The sequence below is a fragment of the Xenopus laevis genome, chromosome 9_10L, assembly GCF_017654675.1.
Source record: "Xenopus laevis strain J_2021 chromosome 9_10L, Xenopus_laevis_v10.1, whole genome shotgun sequence".
Lineage (NCBI taxonomy): Eukaryota > Metazoa > Chordata > Amphibia > Anura > Pipidae > Xenopus > Xenopus laevis.
Genome location: NC_054387.1, coordinates 81,876,431 through 81,903,606, shown reverse-complemented (window position 1 = coordinate 81,903,606; position 27,176 = coordinate 81,876,431). Strand labels below are relative to the sequence as shown.

The 27,176-nt window shown below is 38.1% G+C and overlaps 1 protein-coding gene across 1 annotated transcript in view; it reads right to left on the bottom strand.

The window, feature by feature from the left end:
* Nucleotides 1–1,635: 1,635 nt before the first annotated feature.
* The window catches only part of col6a1.L (collagen, type VI, alpha 1 L homeolog), a 42,376-nt gene continuing 16,835 nt past the window's right edge, over nucleotides 1,636–27,176 (bottom strand). Inside the window, exons 16-35 of the mRNA XM_018234101.2 lie at nucleotides 26,838–26,900; nucleotides 25,606–25,659; nucleotides 24,960–24,995; nucleotides 15,839–15,901; nucleotides 14,844–14,906; nucleotides 13,444–13,506; nucleotides 11,819–11,881; nucleotides 10,948–10,998; nucleotides 10,297–10,332; nucleotides 10,140–10,202; nucleotides 9,450–9,515; nucleotides 8,388–8,423; nucleotides 8,045–8,081; nucleotides 6,895–6,903; nucleotides 6,110–6,243; nucleotides 5,578–5,687; nucleotides 5,149–5,332; nucleotides 4,887–5,061; nucleotides 4,523–4,552; nucleotides 1,636–4,276 (exon numbers count right to left, since the gene is read on the bottom strand). Coding sequence (XP_018089590.1) covers nucleotides 3,663–4,276; nucleotides 4,523–4,552; nucleotides 4,887–5,061; nucleotides 5,149–5,332; nucleotides 5,578–5,687; nucleotides 6,110–6,243; nucleotides 6,895–6,903; nucleotides 8,045–8,081; nucleotides 8,388–8,423; nucleotides 9,450–9,515; nucleotides 10,140–10,202; nucleotides 10,297–10,332; nucleotides 10,948–10,998; nucleotides 11,819–11,881; nucleotides 13,444–13,506; nucleotides 14,844–14,906; nucleotides 15,839–15,901; nucleotides 24,960–24,995; nucleotides 25,606–25,659; nucleotides 26,838–26,900 — 1,950 coding nt within the window. The 3' untranslated portion in view covers nucleotides 1,636–3,662. The remainder of the gene's footprint in view (nucleotides 4,277–4,522; nucleotides 4,553–4,886; nucleotides 5,062–5,148; nucleotides 5,333–5,577; nucleotides 5,688–6,109; nucleotides 6,244–6,894; nucleotides 6,904–8,044; nucleotides 8,082–8,387; nucleotides 8,424–9,449; nucleotides 9,516–10,139; nucleotides 10,203–10,296; nucleotides 10,333–10,947; nucleotides 10,999–11,818; nucleotides 11,882–13,443; nucleotides 13,507–14,843; nucleotides 14,907–15,838; nucleotides 15,902–24,959; nucleotides 24,996–25,605; nucleotides 25,660–26,837; nucleotides 26,901–27,176) is intronic.

The following is a 27,176-nucleotide window of genomic DNA, read 5'->3' as shown; positions in this document are numbered from 1 at the left end:
AGTCTAATATGATTGTGTATACACTGCATATTTATGTTTCCAAGTACATGATTATACAGAGCATTCTATAATCAGAATGTATTTTTAGTATTCATTCTATTTATTTTGCTCATGTTGAAAAAGATGTATATAGGTCTATAATGTCCCTTTAAAATGGGTAATGGTAAACTAGGTTAAAGAGCAATTTATGAATCCAGCATTCTCTATTAAAAAGCCATAATGCTTTTATTTTTTTTCAAACTGCTGCAATACAGTATTGAAGGTTACACACAAGTATCACCCTCTCTAAAAAAAACAGTAGCAAGCCTGCGTTTTGAGATTCTTCATGGTGCCTTATACAGACTTGAGTCATTTGCTTCCCCAGCTTATGCCATCCAGGCAACATGTGTAGCCCAAGGCCTGACTGAATCCCAAAGATGGTCTGAGAGAAAGCCTGTGCATGGCTCCTGGTGAATGTTCCTTTAGAAAAGGAAGAACTACCCTTGCACACCCTGGCCGTCCGATAATTGAGAATCCCCGGCGCTCGATGAAGGAGAAAATGGCATCCTCAATACGATATCACAGAAAAGTAAATCACTGGCACAACGTGGGTAATACTAGCAGGGAAAACCCTTGCTTGTTTATTGCGGATGCAGATTTTAAGGTTTATATTGAGCTGCCTGAAATACTCAAGTGTTTGGAAAGTAGCATCAGGAAACAATAAAGAATTATTTACAATAGAAAATTGGGTAGAATGGGAAGCACACTGAGTAGTAAGCAGCAGCAGCCAGTTTGACTCTAATACAGGTATAACATGCGTTATCCAGAAAGCTCAGAATTATGGGATGCTTTCCCTTTTAAACTCCATTTCAAAAAATTAAGTCAGATTTATAAAAATGATTTCTTTTTCCTCTTTAATAAAAAAATACCTGGTACTTTATTACAACTAAGATATAAATAATCCTTTTTGGAGCCAAATAATCCTATTGGGTTTAATTAATATTTATATAATTGTTTTAGTAGAAGGATATAGAAATCCAAAGTACGGAAAACCCGAGGTCCCAAGCATTCTTGATATCTGTATATATAATTAATGATGAATATTTATTTAATTGTTTTAGTAGACAGGTACAGAAATCAAAATTACGGAAAACCCGAGGTCCCAAGCATTCTTATTACCTGTATACATCATTAATGATTGATTGAGGAGCAGATGCAGGAGAATATGATGACAAAGGAGAAACAGAGTGTGGAAAGTGATGAAAGAAATAAAGGACAAGAAAGAAGCATAAACAGTACTGCATTCTTTTCTCCAGGAAAAGCAGTTGTACCTATTGTAGAAGCTGTAGCACTGGTTAGTGAGATTCTACACTATATCAAGGAATGGAACTTTACTTATAGATCACTTCTTCCTCTTTAGGTCATGAAACTGCTCAATAACTTCTAATATCCATATATTTAAAGTAGCATGTGTATTTATTCTTATAATACACAAGAACCAATGGGCCACTTGATACTTGATACACATAACATTGAGCACTAACTTTATAGATCACCTTTCTAAAGTATATGTTTTACATGTAATATATGTATAAAACAACAAGGAATACAAAATGTATCACAACTGCATCTTTAATATGAACAACTCAAACTCGCTTGTTGGAAAACCCTTTTATTCAGAGACCAACATGACTACAGGTTGTATCAAAAGGAAGATCTGTGGGCCTCCAGCCACAGGAGTTGTTCCATCACCCACATAGTGTCTGGCACTACAGCTATCACCTGTACCTACAGGAAAAATGGGTTAAAGGACAACATTCACATAAGACTTCTTTGTACGAATATAGCACCGATAATAAAAGTACAACTCTTCCTTGCACCCCCCTAGCTTGTGTGTCATGTACAAACCTGCAAACGGTAATCTGTACTGATCAAAAGAGATTAAATCTGAGTTTTCATATTAATTATTAGAAGAAATGTCTAATGGTCCCTGCAAGTTCTATAAATCCACTGATTGCTTTATGAAAAGCTGAATGTGCATGAGTAAATTATAAAACAAAACATCATGGATTTATCTTTGTAACCAGATATATACTATTGTTACAGCTCATTAGTTACAGTATTTTATTGGCAAGCAAGACAGCTTTTTAGAAGAGAAATAGGAATGTAGAAGGTACTCTAGCACAGAAGGTACTCTAGCACTTAAGGTTGTCCTCCTCCTCTGAGCAATGCACTTATACTGTGGTCCTCTTCATGCAATGTGGTCCTCTTCATATGGGAACAGCTCTAAGATATAGACTCCTAGCAGAAGATCAAGTTGACCACAGTCGCTTGTAAGCATTTACCATAACAGATTTTCCTGGGAAGGGTTGTGAAGTCAAGAAAGTTCTTTGCAGTCAAACCAAAGATACAAAAACATATATGTATTTGTGATCAATGAGTAGAACTTCTATTTGTGCTGACATTTTGGTATTTTGTAACATGATATTTTGTAACTCATTCAACAGGAAAAATATGAATGTTTCGAATCTGCCAATATGAATGTTTCACTCACTGCCATTTTTACTGTGACTTTGTACATCCTATAATATGACAAATGGGGCAACATCTGAGAGTAGTTTGGAAGTTTAGCATGCACACAAAGAAAGCTTAATAAAGTTCCGTCTTTGGCTTTGGTTTGCAGATGTTCACGAGATTTAGAATTGCCATTTAGGATGGCAAGAGGAAACCTTCGCTACATTTTTTATACGTGCTACCTTATGACCTTCATCTCTTTTTCAACATCACCATTTTCCAACTTCCATTTCTCCTAATCATTCCTTTTCACACTACAAGTTCTGTTTATAGAGCATAATAAAATGTTTATTCGGACATAAGGCACTGGAGCATTAGAGCTTCTGTGGACATTGGTATGAACAGGTAGAGAGGAAAAAACCTATAAAAATAAGACTTCTAAATGGTTCTGATCAAGGAGAATATAGAATATGTACCTAGTGACTAAGATCTTCATGAATATGTCTATATAAACCAAAGTTTAAAATGTTATTAAGTTCTGCAAGACTGTCAGCCTCCCTACCTCTGATACCTTTTAATGGAGCAATAATGACCTGTATTATTTAAAATTTTGTTGAGAAAATCTGGAACATCTAAAATATTCTGAAAGATTTCTGGGTCTGTCTACAGTCCTCATGGACTTAGCTTCTCTAAAGATAAGAAATCAACATGGACTTGGTTAAGCCCAGGTACAGTGCATTAGGAGGTAAAGTCATGTATGTCTAGTTTTCCTTAAACAAACTTTACAGCATTTTGCTTATCGTCTAGGCAGTAATAGGAAAAAAATCTTTGATTTAAAGAAAAAAACAAAGCATGACATGTTAACAAATGCAGGATCTGGATCCTGACATTTTTCTACTGTTAAACATCATGAAAATGGTTGGAATATTATTCAAACAGAAGAGATTAACATGTGCTTTCTTTAAAGATGACATCTCACTCTTTTATTTGGTCCAACAAAATGTGCATTTTTAGTCCAGTAAAAGGTACAAGAGGCCCATAGGGCGGGATTTCATTGAAGTGAAGGAGGCTTCCCATGGCTTACACTTTATAAAAACCTGTGGCGTTCTGGAGGTTCGTGCTCAGGCTAAGTGTGTGATCAGTAGGAACTGAGCTGCTCCATGTTGATTTTACTGAGAAGATTTCAGGGCTATTCGTCGACTGATGGACTGATAACGGACACCTTGAAGGAGAGAAGTATAATCAGGAACCCGGAACAATCTTTCCTCTGGAAATGGGCCAGCGATATCTGCAGCAGAGCCTGTTAGCATCACCTGAAGATTGGGATAATTAAGACGGCTCCCCACCGCCAACACATAGATCTCAATGCCTGCTGACCGAGCATCTTGCACAACTTTCAGCAAGCCCTTCTCCTCTTGTGTATTCCCATCGGAGAAAACCAGCAGTTTCTTGCTTACCCCTGCCAAACTATCTTCACGGTAGAGCTCTGTCACAGCACGCAGTGCAGATACCACATTTGTAGCACCATTTATGAACTGCATATTATCCACTGGAACTTCTAGCACTGTGTAATTGGTCAAAAATTGTGCTTCCACGATCTGCTGATTTTGGCCACTGTATTGCACCACTGACACACGTGCGGAGCCTGATGGAGGGGGTTTGGCCTTTAGAAAACGTTCTGCTAAGAGCTTCACAAAGCTTTTGCTGGTCTGGAAGTGCTGATTCCCAACTCTAGTAGAGCTGTCTACAAGCATTGTGATGTCTGCTGGACCTTCATATGTGACTGGTGGAAGAAGGAAACAAATAATAGCACAGATAAATCACCCACACAAAACAACCCAGATTGATCCTACAACTACATAACACAAATCATATAATTGTCAAAAGTATTTGTCATGCATGTTCAACATTACATATATATTTGTCACCCCACCTAAAACACAACCAGACAATATAGCTGTCTTTTGGAACTACACAGTAGTATGACTATATCCTGCATGTGCATAAGAAACAAAAATCAGTTACTTACTGGGGCAGGTGTAATCGGGACACTTCCTATCTGTAAAACAAAATGAGAAGAATTAAGTAAATCACCGCCTGTAACTGTATTTGGCACTGGTTGCATTAAGTCAGCATCATAACAATCTGAATGGACTGTATCAGTGATCACAGAATCATGACAAAGTACACGTTGATAAGCTTAGTTGGACCTCAGGGACTTGCATGATAGAATTAACATTATAAAACAAGTAGCTTCAAATCACTGCCACTTGTTTATTATTTCAGTATCAGTTCATATATCCTCAGTATGTCACATTTTATGTTCCTATTATTTTCAGTCCTATGCAATTTGTTAAGGAGATGATAACAGTAAAGCTACGGCAGTCTCTCACCACTGCACATATGAGAAGTAACATTGTGCAAAAAGCCATCATCCAGAAGCTCTGCAAAGCTGGTTCGCTGTAAAGACAACCCCTTTGAATAAGGTTTTCCACCACAAGAAATCTGCACCAACTGGTCCGAGTTAGGAGCATTTTGGAAAATGTCCCCTACTCCCACTGACACAACCTGTAAGAAGGAAGGAGAGATAATGGGAAGATTACAATAGCCCAAGAGGAAAAAATACATTTTTATAGATGTCAGAACACTCTTTACCGGAGTAACTTCACACAGTGTATTTAGAGGAGTTTTGTCCCTCAGAATATCAGAATGTCCGTCTGTAAGCACAAGTGCTATTTTCTTCTCTAATGTAAACCTTTTCAAGAGATTATCTTTAGTGAAAGCAAGAGCTTCGCCAGTCCAGGTTCCACCTGCAATCCACTTTAGGTTCTTCACAGCCCTGGGAACAGAATAATAGAATGTGCTGTTACAAAACTATAGCTCCCAGAACCCTGTGGCATCTTGGTAACTGGAGAGATCTACTAAAAATTTTTCATTATCAAATTAATCCTTTCAGCATGCTACATGGGACAAATTGTCTCAGAATATCACTTTCTAATCTAGACCATACTAAAAGTTAACTCAAAGTTGAACAACCCCTTTAAATGTCATGACAGTCTGAAAAGTAACCCGAGTATTACTTACTCCTTCAGTTGCCCAATGGATTGGATGCTGGAGTCTCCCATGGCTACCACTTCTTGAGTCTGTCCATGGCTGTACTGCACCACTCCAACATGTGAATTGTCAGCATCGAACTGTAAAAAATACCAGGAACATCTAAAAAAACAATTTCCCCCTTGTGGCATACAAAATTTCCTGCTTTTATTTTGATGTGTGGAAGATAGATCAGGTAGGTCAGACAACTAGAAAATGTCTACACCTCAGAACAGGGGGAACAGGTTGCAAGCCACAGGTTCATGGCCAGTATAAGTTACAGTAATTGCTAATTTATTTCTATGGGTTACCAACCTATGTATGTTTGAACCTGTAACTCAAATTCAGTCACATATAATAACCGCTCTTTGCATCTATCATGTAATGAACGTAGGAAGAAGTCTCTGGCACTTCACAGATGGTGGTGAAAATTTTTCACCATTTTTTACATGGTGAAAAAATACTGAATATTTTAGTTCAAATAAATACTGAACCACTTTCTAACCAGTAATGGATTTTTTACCTTGACATGTTCATCACGGCTGAGACGATCAATGACCTTTAAAATAAAATCTTTGGAGATCTGGAAGTTGGAAAGGCCAATACTCTCAGAGCTGTCAAGCACGAAGAGGAGGTCTAAAGGACCACAAGTACATTCTAGGGGACACCAAGAACAAATGTCATATTAGAACATCTCTAAGTTTCAGCTTATACAGCAATACCTTGTTAATGAATATATGGTCCTGAACAATAATCTATAGGTTGTTTCTAGCTCCATAAAACATGTTGTATGGTTATGGTATGGAAACATTTAAGAGGGGACAAGGCCCTTATGGTGACTAAGTGATGTGGGAAGGCAGTTAAATCAGATTGATTACAGACATCTGAGTTTACAACATAGTAAAAAAACTAAAGGAGATTGCCCTAATATGGCTCTCCCATCACCAAACCAGAAAAGTTGAAATCTAAAGCCATCTGGGTTGGAATATTGTGAGTTTAACTAATTTTAAGCTTCTGCCATCTGGGTTGGAATATTGTGAGTTTAACTAATTTTAAGCTTCTATATTGTTTTATCAACAACAAAGAAATGGATCAAAATAATTAAGGTGAGGAAAGGCCAGTAAAAATAATCAAAGTAAACCATGTGCTTAGGCCACTGTTAAAGAAAATGAGAAACAAAATAGACCAGGGAAGATAAAGATTACAATAATGGTGGAATACTTGCAGGTTAGAAGAGGTCAGATCTGCAGAAACTACAGTACAAGTAAAGATGGAATTTGAGAAGGAGGAAAAGAGCAGCATACTTACCACAGCAAGCTGCAAGGAAAGGAAACAACAATTACAATCAGAATCTAGATACAGGTACATGATACATTCTATGTAAAGCAGAACATTAGAAATGCAGTAAAGAGAGAAGTTCCTTCCGGAGCTCAGACCTTATATCAGATTAAAAGTCCTTTTGCAGACCTGATGTAAATTGGAGCTAATCTGATCATCATACTTCGATGTTGTTTAGTAAAATATAATTACCTTCTTTCAATACTCAAACATGAAGAAAATTATCTTTTAAGGCTAAGCTGCTCTATGGATTTTTTGATCACTGTTACTTGCAGAGTCCATCAAAATTGCAATGAACTGCTATCCAATGAAGGCAAAGTCAAGTGCCACAAGGACCCCTCATTTAGCAAATAAATCATCAGTGGTCTCATGTGTTCTCATCAAATAACAATGGGTCCAGGGCTACTTGAAAGTCCTGTCAAGCTAGTCATGGTCAAAATGCCTTATGTAATAAACAACTCCATTCAGTATGAATCTATGAAATAGGACTTGTAATAGGTATTGTATTGCTTATTCTTTTAATAATAAAAAACAATAATGGAGAAAAGATTATGCTTATATTTTATCCTTCCCCATCTATAAAATGTTTTGGGAATAATTTACTAGGCCAATGAAAGGTGTTACGGGTATGTCCAAAATGTTAATTCACGAGTATTGGCAGTTATGTGTTGAAAATACATGTACTGTGCTTCAAAAACAAACATTCTCATTTCATAAAAGCAGTTATAGCATTGCCATTTGAAATGTTCCCATTAGTCAGAAGGCCAGTGTTCCCATTTGTCAGTAGGCCAGCTCTGCCTCAGTATGTGTCATTAAAAACAAACTGTACAGAGAATTGTTTTCTTCTCTTATATGAGTGTTTTATTATAGGGGGTCCAAGTCTTTAGAATACACCCAAAATATGTTATATTTTATTATTGAGATGCCAGCTTTCCTCACACAGTAGGTACTGAACATTTCCTGGAATGATTGCTTTCCTTTTTGGCACCCTATTATGCATACTAAGCCTCTTAGCTTTTGCAATGTTTTTCCAAGGAAAATATTGTTCCAACTGAATGTAATTTTATTTCATTTTACAATAACCAGTACCTTCCCAGATAAAATAATGAGTAACACTCACAGCACATCCTCTTTATGATATCCAGAATCTCACACTCCTGTGAAACAGAGAGAACACATATTAATACCATGTTATACTGTTGTCTCCAGGAAAGACTCACTCTCCATAGGTTGCTTGAGTTTGATACTCTGGAATAATCCAAGTCCTACTGATGCAGTAATGAAGAATTTCAAACTTACTTCATAAAAGTCAATATATTTTGTTTATAGTGACCAGTAAACACCATGGTTTGGAAGAATATTTGAGAGAATGCCTGGCACATGCAACATATCACAGTGATATTACAGTCACACAGGCTTGGATATCATGTTGGCATGTAAAAGATGGGGAACCCAATACTCACATCTGGGCCTGGAGGTCCTCCGGGTCCTGGAGGTCCCTGTTAAGGAGTAAAAAATGTATTTATTTTAAATAAAGAAATAGACAACAAAACACCAAGGGGCAGATTTATTATGGGTCGAAATTGAAAATTCGAATTTAAATTTTTTTTTGTGGTCAAAACTATCAAATTCAACTAGGGAATTATCTAAACTCGATTCAAGTTTATCAAAATTCTAATTTGATTTTCAAGATTTATCATATTCTGGCCCTTTAAGAATTTGACTATTTGCCACCTAAAACCTGTACTGTACTGTATAAGTCGATGGGAGAGGTCCAGGGATCAATTTGGTGATGTTTGTAGCCTTCCTGACATTCAAGTTTTTTTCTGAGAAAATTCTCTAATCGAGTTTTTTTAATTTGAATCGAATTCGATTCAAGTTTTTGGATAGGTAAAATCCAACCGAGTTGTAACAATTCGGTCTTATTAAAAAAACTCACATGAATTCGAAATTTGACCCTTGATAAATGTGCCAAGTGTAACTACTTTAATGTCTTTGTAAATTAAAGAGAAAACTGAAAACAAAATTGTAGCAACCATTAGCAATTTGAGTCTTGGTTGCCCATAAAAAGGAAAAAATAGGTACAAACATCCATAAACATTTTCACACTTATTTTTTTACACTGCCCTGCTTTCTTCTGTTAAAAGCATTTATTAGATTTTCCCAATGGGAGTGAAGCAGCTGCCCCACTGCAAGCCTTGCATTTGTTGCTATTGTACATGACAGCTCTACATTCCAAGTGGGGAACAGAACTGGCAAATATAGTAGAAAATGTCCACCTGTATAATGTTTTCACAGGCCTGCAAATGCCCTAAGGCAGCCTGAAATGATGATATATTTCAACTGAAACTGGTTCAACAATAACAATTATTAAGATGCCTTATCCGGGCCTTAGATGTTGGCAGGCATTCAGCCAAGCACTGAGCAAGACCATGTGCAGGAAGAGCAAGGGTGATTGTATTGCACATGGTGATTTATTTACAAAATTAGAGATTTTGTACACAACTTTGTTTCCTTAAACTCACCGGTGGCCCTTCTGGTCCTCTGTATCCCTTTGCTCCTTTGGGACCAGGAGGTCCTGGACTTACATTCTAATACAAAAAAAGATGCACTGCTGTTAATTCTTTAGGACATACTATATGTTAATCATATACCATTAAGTAGTTTGTCCGTTCCTTATAGATTCATAAGGCTAATGATATGTACACTGATGTTAAAATACATTATTTATTCTCAAGCTACTATCATATTTATTCTAAAGTTACTGCAATGCTATGACCACTATCACAACCAAACATCACTATGTGATGGGGCTTGTATGTTCTCTCCATACTTGTGTGGCTTTATTTCTAGGAACCCTGGTTTCCTCCTACCATTCAAAACAATACAGGCAAGTTAAGTGGCTTCTGCTGAAATTGGCCATAGTGTGTGTATGTGTGTGTGTAGAAGTAATCTTAGATCACTTGTATTATACATAAAAGAGTCAACCCATTGAAATAAGATACAATATAAAAAGTAAATTATTATTTTATATAACCTGCCATATGTGTTTGTGGGGGGGTTGAACTATTTTTCTCACATTGCTACACTATGTACATTTATATCTTTATCCTCATCTAATGTTCAAAATAAAAGCATGATACTACATATTCAATGTTTTTGGAGAATGAATATATTACCTGTACCGTAAACATTAGCTTCTGCTTTATACTCACATCATCACCAGGTTCCCCTTGTTCTCCTTCATCTCCCTTAGGTCCAGGATAACCTTTTGTTCCCTAAATAATTACAGATAAGTACTTGTGTCACTTTTTTGTTTTACAAGAGAAAATCATTTCACTGGTTTTGGGACAGTCAGGGACGGTCACTTACGTTTGAACCAGGGTCTCCTCGGCTACCAGGATATCCCTGAGGGAGGTATAAAAGAGAGTAAGATGCCATAGAAACACAATTATGGTTACAAACCCTTAAAAACCAAGAATATTATTTATGTGCATTCTACATAGGCTTCCAAAGTGTGTGGCTGCTTCTCTAGAAAAGCCGTGGTTGCTTTGGAGAGATTATATTTATTGTCCTGAGTTTGATTAGAAATACAGCAGGGTGACTGTTTTTGATAATGTTTTATTCAACTGAAACATTGCTTTAAGAAATGTAAGGAATGACCAGATTTCTGGCCACAAAAAAGTGCTTGTGCCCAAGAAGACTGGAAAAAAAGCACCATTTTAGAGTAAAGATATTGGAGCCAGACTTCTCTTTTGATGTAACATATGTGATAAAAATGCATAATGAAATGTGGATGCCACTGGCTCCAAGGTTTTTTTTTCAAAGGTAAAGTAAAACAAAAGTGATGTCATACTGATTAATATTTTGTAGGAGGAAATGTCTCAAATTGTGTGAACTGCAACACAAATTGGATAGTTTATGGAAACTCCATATTCTTTGCAATAGTAGAATAATTGCAATTGAGTAAACAAAAAAATGCAGTTTTAAAACATCCTTAAATGCAAAGCTCCACTTACACACCTGGAATCCTGGGAAGCCATCAGTACCATTTCCTGGGCGGCCATCATCTCCCTGAAAGGAAAAATCCAAGTAACATCTTTATCCAATAAGATTAAAAACACAAGCTGTAATTTCTTAAATGTAATTCAGAAACTTTAGCAATAGACACATTAACAAAGCAAACAAACAAGAATAATAAACATACAATCATCACTTCCAAAACACTTTAAATGCAACATGGCAGTACCCAACAATTCCATTATGAGTTTTATGGGGCAGTATGTACGGTAGTGGGAAAATATACACACTCCCAGAATACTGTACGTGGAATCTTAAGCAATGAAATAAATAATCCAGCTAAAGAGTAAGAGTGTTTAAGTCTAACATTAGTCACTGGTCATCACAAAACTATGGGACAAAAACATTATCATAAATATATCTGATGCCAATGTCAACCCAAGCTAACTTCTATCAAACACACCCATAATAACACACATAATGCCTTAGCATTCACTATGAAAGATGAATATCAAACATTAAACCAAAGAGCACATATATTATTAGTCTGCACAACATTATCTAGAAACATTAATATTTGAAAACATGAATTGTCAAAAGAATTTATCAGAACCCACTCTGAATAAACCATGAGTGTGCTTGTCTTATTCACATCTGCCTTATGTAGTAATTTTCCAGTATGGCCTGTATGCGAAACACCTCCTTTCTTTACAGCTGCTCAATACAACTTACAGCCTTCTAAACACCAAGATTTTTCCTTCAAGACAGTCTGAAGAAAGATAAAGCTTCCCATAATTGTGCGTTTAGTATACACTCTAAAGTCTTATTAACCTTCTGTCTGGCAATGCATCTCTTTTTAAAGCAGAGCACTTACCCTCTCCCCTGCAATGCCTTGTTCTCCGGGTAAACCCTTGGCTCCTCTTGGTCCTTTAGGCCCCTAAAACATTAGACATTAAAAAAAAACAGTATAAATAAAAATTAAAAAAAAAGAAAAGAAAATGATTTAAAGCTAATGGGAAACAGGAGACACAGGAAACAGCTGCAGATAATTCCAGTTTAATGCTGGAGAGTCCAGTGAGATTTCAGAGAAGATAATCAAGACTCAGCCTGGACATTTGTCACTTCATTTGCTATGCCATGTAGTCTAGCATAAATTTTCACATATGGTAAGAAGAAAATGAAGGGTGCAAGGGGCAAACAAGACAATGAGTGCATACAGATAACAGTGCTGAAAAAGAGTCTATGGAGAAGTGGAACATAGAGCAGAACAGCATACATATGATACAAATGAGGTATAAGGACAAAGTGAACAAAACACACAAGAATACAGCTTTGAATGTATACATTGATATGAGGCATTTTCATTTTGTTTGAATTTACTCAGGTCCAGAATTAGGAGTAAGCAGCAGAGGCATGTGTCTAGGGTGCAACAATGTCCCGGGGGGTTGATAGGACGTTAGGTACATAGCACTAGGGTTGCCACCTGGCATGTATTGTACCGGCCTGGCAGGTAAAAATGGTGGTTGATCCCAATGTTATTAATAGGGAAAAAAAGATGAATATATAGGAAGGACAGTATTTATAACAGAAAAGGTGGCAACCCTACATAGCACTGATTCCTTCCCTGCCCATTTCTAGGGTTGGTGGCAAAGGAAGGGGAAATAGGAAATGGCATTTGTGGTGATGGCCAGGGGCTTGCCTTTTTTTACCAGCTACTGCCTTCTCTAGACCAGCTACATGGCTTCCCTCACCGACTTGGCTGTACATGTCACTCTCACAACAAAAACAAGAGATGGATACTAATTGGACTTGGGAAACTTTAAGGGCAAATGTGTCCATTTACATTAAAGTGTAAGCTCAATTGCATTCATTTTTTTATTCATCAGTCATGATTGCATCAGGCACAACTCCATCAAGTGAGTGTTAACTGCTGCATTGTGGGGGAAAAAACATGGCAAATGTCTTAAAAAATAAACTCTGGTTACTGCACTTGCAGTTGTAAATGAACCCTATAATAAATACCAGGGAACGGTACATGTGTGATTTCAGTGCAGCACACTTTAAATACAAAAAATAGACGAATACAAACTATCTTTGGTCTCATTTATTGACAAGGGGCAACTTTGCAAAATTGCAGTGGCCTATAAGAGATTTACTTACTTTTAATTATTAAAGGAGTTAGGACACATTAGACCACACCCCTGTTCTACCACTCCCAGTTACACCCTAACATGCCCTCAGTCTTCCTAAACTCCACCCACTTTACCATGAATACATCTTTAGAGGGATGCAGGAATGTACAGCAAAAAAAGACAGAAAAATTAGGAGGCATGAATCTGTAGAATGAACATAGCAAATTGCTTATTGGCGGCTGCAGTGGTACAGATTTGCTTATTGTAAGCAAATGAGGATCACAGTGTCTATAATAGATTGTAAATCAAAATGCACTTCACAAAATCCTAATTAATCTCAGCAGCAAACGTTCATGGTGTTACTAACCTCTGGACCTCGTGGTCCTTCATCACCTCTGTATCCTTTGGGCCCCTGAGGCCCAGCTTCTCCCTGAAAAAATAAAAAATACAAATTAAACCTGAAACAGACAGCTCCCCCATCCCAGCAGACTAGAGGGAGGAGGGTTAAAATGGCTGTGAGAAAGCGGGAACCATAAGGCATTCTGATAGGATAGTAAAGTGGCTTTCAATTCTCACAGCTTATCTAAAATATGACAGTTTTTTATTCAGTAAGCAAGAACCACAGAGGTCAGTAAGGAAAGACATTAATAAATAAGAGGAGTAGCATAGAAAACAAGAGTGAATAATAGGCCCGTTGGAAAGTACAGAGTGAGGGGATAATAATAAATTGGAGTGAACGAGATAGGATGGATGGGTGAATCTAACGGAGAAGAAGAGATGATGGTGGCTTAAAGGTCTGAAAACGGAATGTTATGTTTCTTGCCTTCTCTTATGTTCACCTGGGCTTCTGTATCAGACTTTCTTCTTTCAGCTTAACCCTCCAGGGCACATGCTCTCCCCCTCCTCCCTCCCTGCTGTAATCTGAGCCCAGAGCTATGAGCGAGCAGGAAGAAACTCGGCTGGAAGTGATGTCACAGCAGCTAATATAACAGCTGCTATCCTTAACAAATAGACAGAGCTTCTAGAGCTGTTTACTCGGCTATGGTACAGCGTTCTACAGAATAAATATAGAGTTCTAACTTGCAGTATTGTGGCTAATCTATTGGCAATAAACTTGCTCGGTAGCTTTCCTTCTCCTTTGCCGTTACTTTTTTAAGTGGAACAACTGCTAAGCAAATTAAATTAATAGTGTTCCCATGAAGCCACAATGAATAGGTTTTGCCAGTCAAGTTACTCTCTAAATGTAATCAGAAAGGAAGCTTAAGAGCACTGGAGTAAAACTGGTGAGATAGGGCCCATATGAAGTTACAGTATGAAATCACTGGGGGTAACCCTTGAATAAAGTCATTTTGCTTTCTGAACTAGCAGAACTTGCTGGAAGAACTTGTGCTACATTTAGATCTGAGGTGGTGTCTGAGCAAACTCAAAATGCTAAGATAAAATCCACTCATAATTTCCTCTTGAGGCAACTTGGGGCGACTTGGGGTTTTACTGTGGCGATTCACTTTATCACCAGTTGGAAAGCATTTGGTGGAGATCACCCACATAAGAAGAGATTTGTCGCAGGGACTAATCTCCTTATGTGTCATTGCCCTCAATTGACAGTACCTTATGTACTGACACTGAGATAGTAGAAAGGGGGACCTGATAACTGCAGTAGGATTACTGGTTACTATTAAACAATGTACATTAAGACACCCAGAGTTTTACAACGACCATCGGTGTGTCGGTATCAAAGAAGCTGCAGTACAATTGAACTTTACTTACTGGATCACCAAAGGGACCTGCTGGCCCATCTCGTCCTTGGTCTCCTGGTGGACCAGGCTCACCCTACTCAAACCAAAAAAGTAAAAGCCTTTAGAAGGACAGAAACCAAATGGCAAAGCAGGTAAAGTAATCCAAACACCAGGATTCTTGATAAATAGCTTGGATGTAAACCTTTCCACAACTGCCCAGGGACAAGGCCATGCTATCAATTTCTATTTTAGCTTTTAATTAATTTTTTAGTTAATTTTTTGAGGTAATGGGTGAACGGCACATATAATCGTGAATACATAATTTTACTAGTAGGAATCAACATGTTGTCTTCCCAATAAAAAAATAAGAGCTTGTATTAAAGCCATCCCGAGATGACCATTTCATCTAAGGTCATTTCTAAACTGTCCTGTTTTTCCCATGAAGGCTCCAATTCAAGAAAATGATGCAGTGGGACTTAAAGTGATACTGACACTAAAAAACACATTTTCTAAATATTTATGTATATTAAAATGTACCTTCAATGTAGGTCATGTTGACTATTTTTTGCTGACAGGCTGCTTTTGTAAGTAATTGTTACTGTTTTGCCAACTTGACTGTCCTTTCTCAACCTGTCAGCTATAGCTTCAAATGCTAACGGACTACTTCTGTACAAAAATGGCAGCCCCCTCATAGAGGATGAGATAGGTAATGTAAAAAGAAATACTTTTGTGACAAAATTATAAAGAGCATGTAAACATAATGTTATGGGGGTTATTTCTGGTGTCAGTATCTCTTTAATAACAGATGGGTCTATTTTGAGGCAAATAATAGGAGGGACGGGCCTTAGACAGATCTGGGTTTTAACCAAGTTCAATCAGTTTTTAAACTTGCAATATTTTGAAACGAATATGTGTAAACAAGTTTACAACTTACTATTGGAAGTTAACTTACTAATAGCAATACTGTATATGTATAATTACTGTGATACATCAGATAAGACAATTTTAATGAATACTGTACGTTACCTTTTCTCCTCTAGCCCCCCTGCCCCCAGACACTCCAGGAGGACCTAGTTCTCCAGCCTCACCCTGTAGGATAAAGGATAGCCATCATCAATTAGCAAGTTTGCCATTAGACAGAGTATACATTAAGAATATAAATGTATTTATTTACTATTATAACAGTAAGGCAACAGAAAATAAAGAAGGTTAATATCTGGGAATGGGCAGATATCTTTATATTACCCATAGCATCCATCTCACTGCTGCAAAATGTACACATTTCTTTTGTCCCAGAACGTGTACCGACGAGTCAAAGGGGCTGATTTAATAACATACTGAAGTATGTGGCTCAGTGTTTAGCATTTATGCCTTGCAGAACTGAGGTCTTAGGTTTGATTTCAGCCAGGGCACCATCTGCACAGAGTTCTCCCCATGTCTGTCAACTTTTCTTGTGGGTACTGGGTACTCGGTTTTCTGACAAACTCTAAACACATAGGGGCTTATTTACGAACACTCAAATTAATCGGACAAAAACCCAGACTTTTTCGGATTATCCAGCACAGATCGCAATGTCAAGAAACAACTTCAGGGACATCTGCTATTGACTTCTACATGACCTCAACTGGTTTGAGATGGAGTCTTTTCAGATTCAGATTTTTAGAAGCTTTGGGGTATGATAAACCTCTAACAATTTGAGGGTTTTTTTGTTCCATGAAAAATTAGGGCTTTCCCCTATAAACCTTGACCAGAAAAATTTGAGGTTTAATAAATGGGCCCCATACAGATGGATTTACTAGAACCTGATGTACTTGACTGTTACACGTGACTGTTTCATATGGACCTTAGGTTGTAAGCTCCACTGGGGGCAAGGACTGATGTGAATGATGTATAAGCTCTGTAAAGTGTTGCATAATATGCAGAAACAAGAAATAATCATAGGTTGTAAATTGCGTAGTTGCCAAACAACAATAAGCCACTGCATTTTCTAATAACTGAAGTTAATTATCGGTAGTTTCTAGTTAGCACCTTTGCTAGTAAATCAGCCCCAAAAAGTGGAAATGAGGAAAGAAGAGTGGCTGACTGTGCTAAAAATGGGCCCTTTTATCATCAAGTGTGTACATGGATCTTTGTGACCAAAGCAGAAATGCACAGTAAGAAAAATGCTCAGTTTACAAAGTCATGTCCCCCAATTGCTAATACTAATCAGTCAAATTTGATAGCTTTACTGAGAAACAACTTTTAAAGAGCACGTCTCAGTTATAGAGGTTCTTCGGTTTGACTAAATTCACAACAGATAAGTATTATGTCTATTATAATGTATGTTCTCCAATAGAAGACTATCTTCATATAAGAATGGTATTGTGCATTCTCATAAGTATATATGCTAATGGGCAGAGAGGGAATTGAGTTTGTAAAATATGCTATGCAATCATGCCCTACTACCTATTTAAAGGGAAACAAATCTGACTTCTAAATTAAAGATGATAATCCCTTAACAGTATATGTGGTTAGAAAAACTTATTCCAGGTATATCCACCAAATTAAGATTCTGTTGCTGCTTTGCTATTGCATAGAGGTATTATAACTCATTCCTTTTAATTGTATCATCTTCTACTATTACTTATAAACACTGGTTCCACTTTTACTTTGCAGACACTTGCTGTCAATATAAAGAGCATCCCCTCAGGCAAAGCTTTCTGCTTGACTTGAAAGCTTAGAGAATTCTTTTGTTTCAGCTTGGACATCAGGTCCTGACCTGACATTACTAGAGAACTGAATTGCTTGGTGAAGGTGCAGAAAGAAGTAACTGAGAGCCAAGTATTGTTACAATCAAAGAAATGCGCAGGTTTTGACAAAAGTTTATTGGAAACACTGAATAGGCAGATGCAACAATTTGAGTATATGGTTAAGACTAACAAGAGGGACAAATTTCAACGAGATAAACGTGATTACGATAGTGGACAAGTGTACGTTTGGAGATCTAATAGTGTTCCCATGCGCTCCCCACATGGGGGAGGGGGACAGAATTCTGTGCTCTCTGGCTCAGGACCTCGCTCAATACTCAAGAGGGACCGAGTGGTGCAGTTTGTGGGACACGAAAGCGAGATGCGGGGTATCCGTACACCTTCCCTTTCTCCTTCTTCTCCTTTTTTAAGGTCGGACCCGGAGGCCATGGACAACGACCGGATGGCGAGGCCGCAGTTATACAATCCAAGGTATCAGTCGACTCCGAGGATGGATCCTATGAAGACCCGCAGCTTTGGAAGGGGCAGAGGAGGAGGCGGAGGGGCGGACGGAGGTACAGATCCATACCCCCAACAGTGGTATTCGGGGAAAGGAGCACGCACCAAGCAGCGGTGAGTGGGCTACCTGACGGGGTCTCGTTTGGGACCGACGGGCAGATAACATCGGCTCCATTGGATGAGAGGGGTAAGCCTATTTTTGATAATATAATTAATCTGTCATCTAAGACTTTGACTTCGGATGAACTGTCAGTACTATCTAAGGGGCTTAACTTTATCCCCGATCTAAATTGCGATGATTTTTCTTTGATACTGGACTTGAATAGGTTTATACGGAACCTTACCCTGAAAAGACATTTTGCCCAAGAGGATACCGCCAGGGAGGACAATGATGATGTGCCTCTGTCAGGGGCAGACACGCTGACACCTTCAGTTTTAACTGAATCGATGATTTCTTTACAGGATGGGGACTATGGAGTGGGACAGGGGGGAGATATTCATGATTTTGGTGATTTGTGCACATTAAATGTCCTAAATGATTTATTGAATGAAAACATTGATGATGCAGACTTGGCAGTGAGACATTCAGGGATGACGAGAAAGTCAGACTTCTATCCAGTTAATTCTAAGAGCCCACAAATATCTATATTTCAGAAATTGGTCCAATCGGACATTGAAAAGATGGTAGGTACCGTTAAGGGCACAAGATGTAAGAATTTGACAACAAGAGAATTTAAAGCACTACGGGGTTTGAGTAAAGATAAAAGCATTGCTATCAAGCAGGCAGATAAGGGGGGGTCTGTTGTGGTTCTGGATGTGGGAACCTATGAGAATGAGATTTTACGTCAGCTTAATGACACCGATACATATTCACGTATACAATCAGACCCCACAAAAAAGTTCATGAACCAATTGGATTCGATTCTACTTGAAGGGTATGATAATGGGGTACTGTCTAAAAGAGAATGGGAAGGCCTTGGGTGCAAGTCCCCTATTATTCCCGTCTTTCATGTACTACCTAAGGTACACAAGTCCTTGACGGAGGTTAAGGGCCGGCCCATTGTGGCAGGTATTGGTTCCCTAGGTTCTAATTTGTCAACTTATGTTGATGGATTATTACGACCTTTGGTTGAACAACTTCCAACCTATCTAAGGGATACCACAATGTGTATCGATAAGATACAAGGTACGGTTTGGCGTCCGGGATATAGATGGTTTTCCATGGACGTTGTGGCCCTCTATTCTTCCATCAACCATCAGTCGGGGATTGAGGCTATAAGTTTTTGGCTACAGAGAGAACGGGTTTTTCCAAGAGAACAGTCAGAATTTTTGTTAGATTCTATTAATTTTCTTCTTAGGACAAACTATTTTCTTTTTGATGGACATTTCTATTTACAGAAATGCGGGGCGGCGATGGGGGCGTCGTTCGCCCCCACCTATGCCAACCTTTTCATGGGGTGGTTTGAACTACTCCACATTTTCGTTCCTGAGAACCCCTTTAAAGGACAATTAATCCGGTTTTTTCGCTACATCGATGATTGCATTGGCATATGGGATGGGGATGTAGACTCCTTAAATAAATTTGTTGGATATTGTAATGAGAAGGTACAGGGATTAACATTTACGATGGATACACACGAAACTCAGATTCCCTTCCTGGACGTGATGTTTTCGGTAAAGGAGGGTAAGATCGTCACTGATCTCTATAGAAAGCCTATCACACGGAACACTTTGTTACATTCAAGTAGTGCCCACCCCTCCAATTGCTTGAGGGGTATACCGGTGGGACAGTTCATACGCCTTAGGAGGATATGCTCTACATGGGAAACCTTTAATAGTCAGTCTATGCAACTTTGGGATCGGTTCCTTGAGAGAGGATATGATAATGAAGACATTAGGTCAGCCTATGAGAAGGCGGTGTCGATGGATAGAAAAATATTGCTACAAGGGAGTAACCATAGAGGGAAAGATAGGGGATTACAGAATAGACCCCTGAGATACTGTACTACTTTTGGTAAGGGAACAGGAGCAGTAACAAGGAGTATCAAGAAACACTGGGGGATTCTTATGCAAGATCAGGTGCTGGCAAAAGTCTTAGATGCCCGTCCATCGTTTGTGTATAAGAAAAGCAGAAACATAGCGTCCTGGGTCTCGAAGAGCTTATATAGCTCCAAGGAGACGGTGGAGAACAGCGCTTGGCTGAGGTACAAGGGTAACTATGGCTGTGGCAGGACCAGGTGTAAGGCATGTTCGTATATACAGGTGTCTAAGGAATTTTCAGCTACGTACACGGGCAGGAGGTATACTATTGGAAGATATTTCAATTGCTTGTCGACGGGAGTGATCTATTTGATAAATTGCAAGTGTGGTGCCCAGTATGTAGGCAAAACTGTAAGAAGAGTGGGCACACGATTCCTAGAACACCTATCAGCGGTTAATAGAGGGGACTATAGATCAGCAGTAGCGAAACATATTTTGGAGAAACATGATGGGAAGATCGGGATATCCTTTCAGGTTATAGATAACATTAAACTGGGAGTAAGAGGAGGGGATCTAGATAGGAAACTATTGTGCAAGGAAGCATATTGGATTTATCAGTTAAAGACTTCGGAGACCCTTGGGGGAATGAATAGGGAATGGGAATTATCTTGTTTTTATTAAATTAAATTAAATTAAATTAACTAAATTATAGTAAATTATATATGTACTCATGTTCTATTAAATTATTCCAATTTAATTATTCTTTTTCTAATTGATGAATTTAATTTAGATTATCCCTGTGGTTTTTATATATAAGTACTCCCGCATTTTGCTACGTTTGATGTTTAGGGAGTTTTTGTTTCATTAATGTTACAATCTTTGTGGCAGTTTTTGAGTGATCAGATAATAGGAACAACATAGTATCATTAGCTCTGCTAGTCCTGTTAACTACATGTTCAGTGAGCTTTATTCTTCTTTTTTCCTTTTTTTCTTTTTCTTTTTCTTTATCAGTTATGTTTTTAATTGTACATATGTTTTAGATATTGATTTTGTATAGACATTGTTGGGCTATGGATTATCTATTGTCAATCGTGGGAGGGTGTTATAAACATACAACACCTACCTGGGTTGGTTGATTTTTTCACCCAGGTGTGCTGTGGAGTTCACGTTTCCTTTATAAATTGGTGTGGGTGTGTGCAGGGGTTAGCTCCTGAGGAAGTGACGGGCTGTCACGAAACGCGTTGAGCACATGACCCAGGGGATTACAAGGGCATGCTGTTTGTCGATTGTTTTAACATGATGAAATAAAAATCTAAGTTTTTAAATCGATTTTTGGCCATCTTGGTGCTCCATCTATGCATGAATTGGAAAAGGAAAACTCTGCATCTTGCAAATGTCCTCACTCATCATTCAACAAGAAAAATACCATCTAGGATCCAAAGAATAATTCTGTCAAAGTGCCACTAGTCTATATTGTCTTGTAAGAGACAGGTCACACCTGAATCGGATCTTTTCTCTGCCACAGGCTGTTTGAGAAAACAAAAGAAAATGTTCTTTCAAAGTCTGGGATTTAATAAGGTTTAAGAGCACATTTTCCATTTGAAGCTAAATTAAAGCAATATTGAGCCACAATAAAATTTTGTGAACCATATTTTTCTTCTCTTCCATGTTCATCTAAAGCATGTTCCTTACCAGTGAAGTAACCCAATGTTACTGGGCTCCACAGCAAATTCAATTTAGGGCCCCAAAACATTTGTAAGTTGAACAATTTTACCTAGATATTGTTGAAGTTGCTCATATTTTAGGGCCTTATTGGACCCACTACATTCCTGGGGCCCCTGCAACCACATGGTCTGCTTCTTCTGCTTCTTCTGCAGTTACACAACATTTTACACCTCATTGTGATGGCACATGGAAAATATTTAGCAGGTTTAGTTACTAGAATATCAAAAGCAATTCAGTGCAAAGTCACTAAAACTAGTGTAATGGTTCAGTCATCAAGTTTGCATACAAACTGCTTAGTTGCTGTGAAGCAACATATTGGATTGCAGCTGGTTTGCACAAAACATCCTGACATGCAACAGTGTGCACACGTTTATGTAATGTTCAGTGATTAATGATTAATATGGTCCCAGATGTCTAAATACCATCTGAACTGCCTAAATTCCAGCTGGTAAAAATTTAAGAACAAAGGGAAGAAATGTTTAACACTTAGCAGCAGAGCTCTTTTTGCGGGGCCTAAAACAGGGATATGTGCCCTTCACATTGTATATGGGTTACATTGACTGAGGCCCTCAATGATCTGATCTCTGTGCTTTTAAATAATTTAAAAAGTGGCCCTAAAGAGTAAAAGCACAGTTGTTATTACCATACAAGCAGCTTCCCTACCCCACTGATAACACAGGCTCAAGAAACTTGAATATTTTGGATTTCTTCCTAGTCTTCCCCCAAATTCAACTAGATATCCAAATTATAAAAAGCAGTTACTGTTTTGCCCCTATTGACAAAGTGCATTCCTTTTTTTATAACCCAGATGAAGCAAAATTGGCTGCCTTCTTGACTAATATAAATGAGGGTCTGGGAAATAACTGCTCTGAAGAGGAAATAGCATTCTGCTATAACTGTGTTCTCCAGTGGCTATATTATCATGAAAATGATAGGATTGTTGTTTGGGTTTGTTCATCAAAACATCAAGGGAATGCTGTGTGAATAATGTAAAAAATGAAAGTAAGTGGAGGAAATTTTAACTGCAACCATTTACTGGGTACAAACACACAACATACATGTGATCTATGACCTTTCTTATGTGTACACTAGGCGGTTATACATTAGGTGATAAATAAATATTTAAGGAGTCCTAGCCTCCCCAAAGAGAGACCAACTATATACAGTATGTTCTCCTATAGAAAGCTTTAAATTGGTAGCAGGGCCGCCATTAGAAATCACGGGGCCCCATACAACAAAATTTTCGGGGCCCCCTGGACCCCACCCACACTGGCACCCAAGCCCCACCCCAGATCCCACCTACTCCACCCAAGCCCCACTCCATCCCGCCCAAATACCACACAGACATCAGCGCTTAAAAAGTAACCCCCCACACACAAGTTATAAAAAGCTATTGATGGTCAGGGCCCCCTTATAAGTTAAAAAAAAACATTGGTGTCAGGGCCCCCCTTACAAGTTAAAAAAAAAAAAAAAATATTTAAAAAAAAACATTGGCGACAGGGCCTCTCTTACAAGTTAAAAAAAATTAGGGCACCAAAAATTGTTTTTGAAAAAAAGTTGGTGGCAGGGCCCCCCTTACGCTCGCAAGGGGGGCCCGGCTCTTTTCAAAACTGCAGTACTGCTGGGCCCCCCTCCATGCCCGGGACACTTGTCTCCCCTGTCCCCCCCTGATGGCGGCCCTGATTGGTAGTATCACTGAGCATAAATTACACGCTTCTCCTCAGCAATAGATGTTGGAAGGGTTTCACACTAAGGGGCCTATTTATTATGCTGTGTAAAACAAAATTTGCCAGAAAAACTGTGTAAAAAATGTGTAAAATAAATGGTGAATTTATTCACTTGTGTGTTATTTTACGCCATACGAACATCAGATTTGCTGTGTTATTTTACACTGTTTCCGGGCAAAAGTTTCTCAAAGAAAAAGAGCATAATAAAATGACACCATTTTTACACAGTGATGCCTGGTGAATTATTCCGACGTTTTTAACACCACATAATAAATCTGCCCCTAAGAGTATTTAGTTGGTTTGCACCAAACCTAGATTTTTTGAATACTGTGTCTAATCATTCTTAACTTGGACCAGTAGATCTTCCTGTATTTTACACAATAGATATAGAATCGCAGTTTTAAGGGCTTTGTGTGTACAGGGCCGTATTGTGGCAAAAAGTTTAGAGATATACAGGGAAAAGAATCAGAGAAGATGATCTCTATGCCTGGCACTGTACAGTATGGGTCAGTTTCATGCAAACTGATGGTCGGGCCCATGAGCCAGTGAGACTGTATACAGTTTGGTCACATACACACACACACAGATGGTCAAACTACATTTATCCAATCAGCTGTCCTGCCAGCCAGTTAATTAGATTCTCCTTTCAATTTCCTATATGTGATTTCAATCTACACTGAAGGGGAAATCAGTGGTTGACAAGACTATTGAAGACTATATTGAATGCTTTAAATGGTTGGACAACAGCTCTGTACAGTGAAGCTTGGTGCATCAAGTCAGTTTGGCAGAGCAGAAGAAATTGCTTTGTTTGCGGTCAATTTAGGTGAAGCACTTTTGCATTATTGTGAGACTTAAACTTATGGCCAATGCCTTTGTGTATATGCATATGGAATTCTTATTTGGCTGCTTGTCCATTGGGTTGGTACTGGTTTCTGATCAAGGTTTCTAGTCACAAACATCATGACCCACAGACTGACATCTAAAGCAAAAGTAATCCCTCCTAATTTCCTTTCCATTTCAGATATAAAGAGAACAAAACCCCCTAAAAAAGGAATAAAATCTTAAAATATATAATTGTAATTCTATATACAGCAATCACAATAAAGATTATGGTAAAAATAGATTCTGCTTTCTGTTTTTATAAAAACCACTCCATTTTTATACTATCTAGCCAATGGCATAGTTAAAGTAAAAAAGATAATATTTAGCACCCAGTAAAATCACTCAATTAATGAATTCCTTATTTATAAGGAGTTATAAGGAGGAATGAGTTTATTACAGAGATTATACTATTTCATACTGGTTAGGGGGAGGGATTAAAGGATTTACTCCCCAGAGCAGCACCCAAAATTCGTATAAAGGATTATAGGGTTAAAAAGTTACTTCTCTTTCGGGACCTTTCCATTGGCAATGTAATGCAGTCAATCAACTCTAATTCCCCTTAAACAAGCAAGCACATTAAGTTCTCACCCGTTTTCCGGGAGACCCATCAGCTCCAGCATCACCCTGTAAGGAGAAGACATAATTAATTGTAACCAATACAAATACTGTAAGGACAAAATTAATCTACCATAGCAAATAAATGATACCACTTGAGTGTGGAACACTCTCTGACAAGATATAAAAATAAATGAATCTGATCTATCATTCTATAAAATTTAAGTCAACCAATATATATATATACCAAGCAGCCCCTCACTAACAGCTACCGAGGTACTTCAAAATAAGGGCTCCTCTCCCAAAGAAGAGCACCTACAGCTGCACTGAATTGTCTCTTCATGGTTGCAATATTCACAGTCATTGATTTCCCAGAATACTGATGACATATATGTGTTTAATCTGAAGGGTGAAAAAGACATTTGCACATGTGTGCTTCCAATGCAGCACTTTCTGCTCATAATATGTTCGCTGAAGAGGGTGATTGTATGGGGTGGGAGGGGTGTGGTCTTACCTTCTGCTCACTTATTTTCATTAACAGTGCAAATAAAGTACTGCAGCTTGCAATCTGTACTGTTTTAGGAGGCCAGGGCTGGTTTCTATGTATTTACTTCCCCTTTAATATATCTCAGTACAATAAAAAATATGCGTACAGTAAAAAATACACGTGGTCACATACCTCATCCCCAGACTCTCCCTTCTCTCCTGCCAAACCATTAGAACCTGGATCTCCCTGCAAAACAGAAAGCCAAAGGTCACATACTGCAAGAATTGGCTGAAAAGCCAAGAAGGATGTTTGATAGATCTTGGCCTACAATGGTTCTTGAAGGGATGACTCCAAGGTCCACAATGATTTTTTGGAGTGATGACTTCAAGGTCCACAACTTCCCTCCCAAACAAGAACTTTAATGCCTTATTACAAAATAGAAAGGCCAGAAATCACACCAGCTTTGAGACACATATGTAAAACTAAATAACTTTTTTTAAGGGGTACCTGTCACCTTAAGAAATAATTCCAAATCCTATTTTATCATGTCAGTCAAGCAAAATAATCTTTATTTATACTATATAATTTATTTAAATCTTGTTTCCTTCAGCCTGGACATTTATAATTATAGCAAACAGGCAGCTGCCATTTTGTGAGCACTGTTTTTAATGCAAGCCTTACATTATCTCAAAATCTTATTTCTGTGCCAGAATGGGGGACCTGATGGCAATCCCCATGCACAGGCTACATAATTAGATGGTAAGGAGGGAGGGGGAATGTACGGAGTGCACTGACATCTAGGAAGTGCTGAATGGAAAGTGAAATTCAGGCATAGAGGAGGGGCAGGCAATATATGATTGACAGCTCAGATTTTTAAACAAGTTTACAACAGGTATGGATGTTTTAATAAAAAAAAGAATTTGGGTTTCATGTTTAATTTGAAAAGGACTTTAATTATACAGGTTTTTATGTCTGGGTGACAGGTCCACTTTAAATACTGTTCAGTTTGTTTGAGCATCATGCAGTTAATGTAATAATCATGCTTTTTTGCATAATACAATCATGTTCACATGTGGATATCCTAGTGCCTTACAGTGGGTCAACTAAATTTCTACTGCCTCAACTCACATTTACTGCGTTAGCAGCACCCAAATCCTGAACAAAGGTAAAAGTTGGTTCGTTGTTAGAATTCAAAGAGGATGCAAATAGAGAAAAGAGGTGGAACCGATTCTTTAAAAAGTATTAGAGAAATGTTCCTTTAAAACTGAAGTCCAGGTTGGGCCTATTCCTGCATAACTGTGTTTGGATCAGATATACTTTGTTCCATTTTGCTTTTTGCATTTTGCAAGATTAGCCTTAATTTTTCGGTTCATTTATAAAATATCAGATGTTGTTGTTATATGACTATTATATGAGTTACTTACCTTGTCTCCTGTGTTTCCAGTGTTTCCGGGTCTTCCACCAGTGCCAGGAGTTCCAGGAACACCCTGAAGAGAAGACACTTCTTAGTTTTGGCGTATATTGAATTGTATACAACTGCTTCCCTTACTACCTAAATTTAAACCTATTCTTATTGTGTTTACATTTTCTAATCTATCTGCATGTCACTAACATATTTGTTCCTATTTTTATTACCATCACTTATATTGTCTTGTGGTCTTTGTCAATTGGCACATTGACAAATACAACACAAAAGTTCTGAGAAACACCTCCAAGTGTTTTATTCTTGCATATTCTTTCTCTCCCTGTTTATAGCCAGCTCC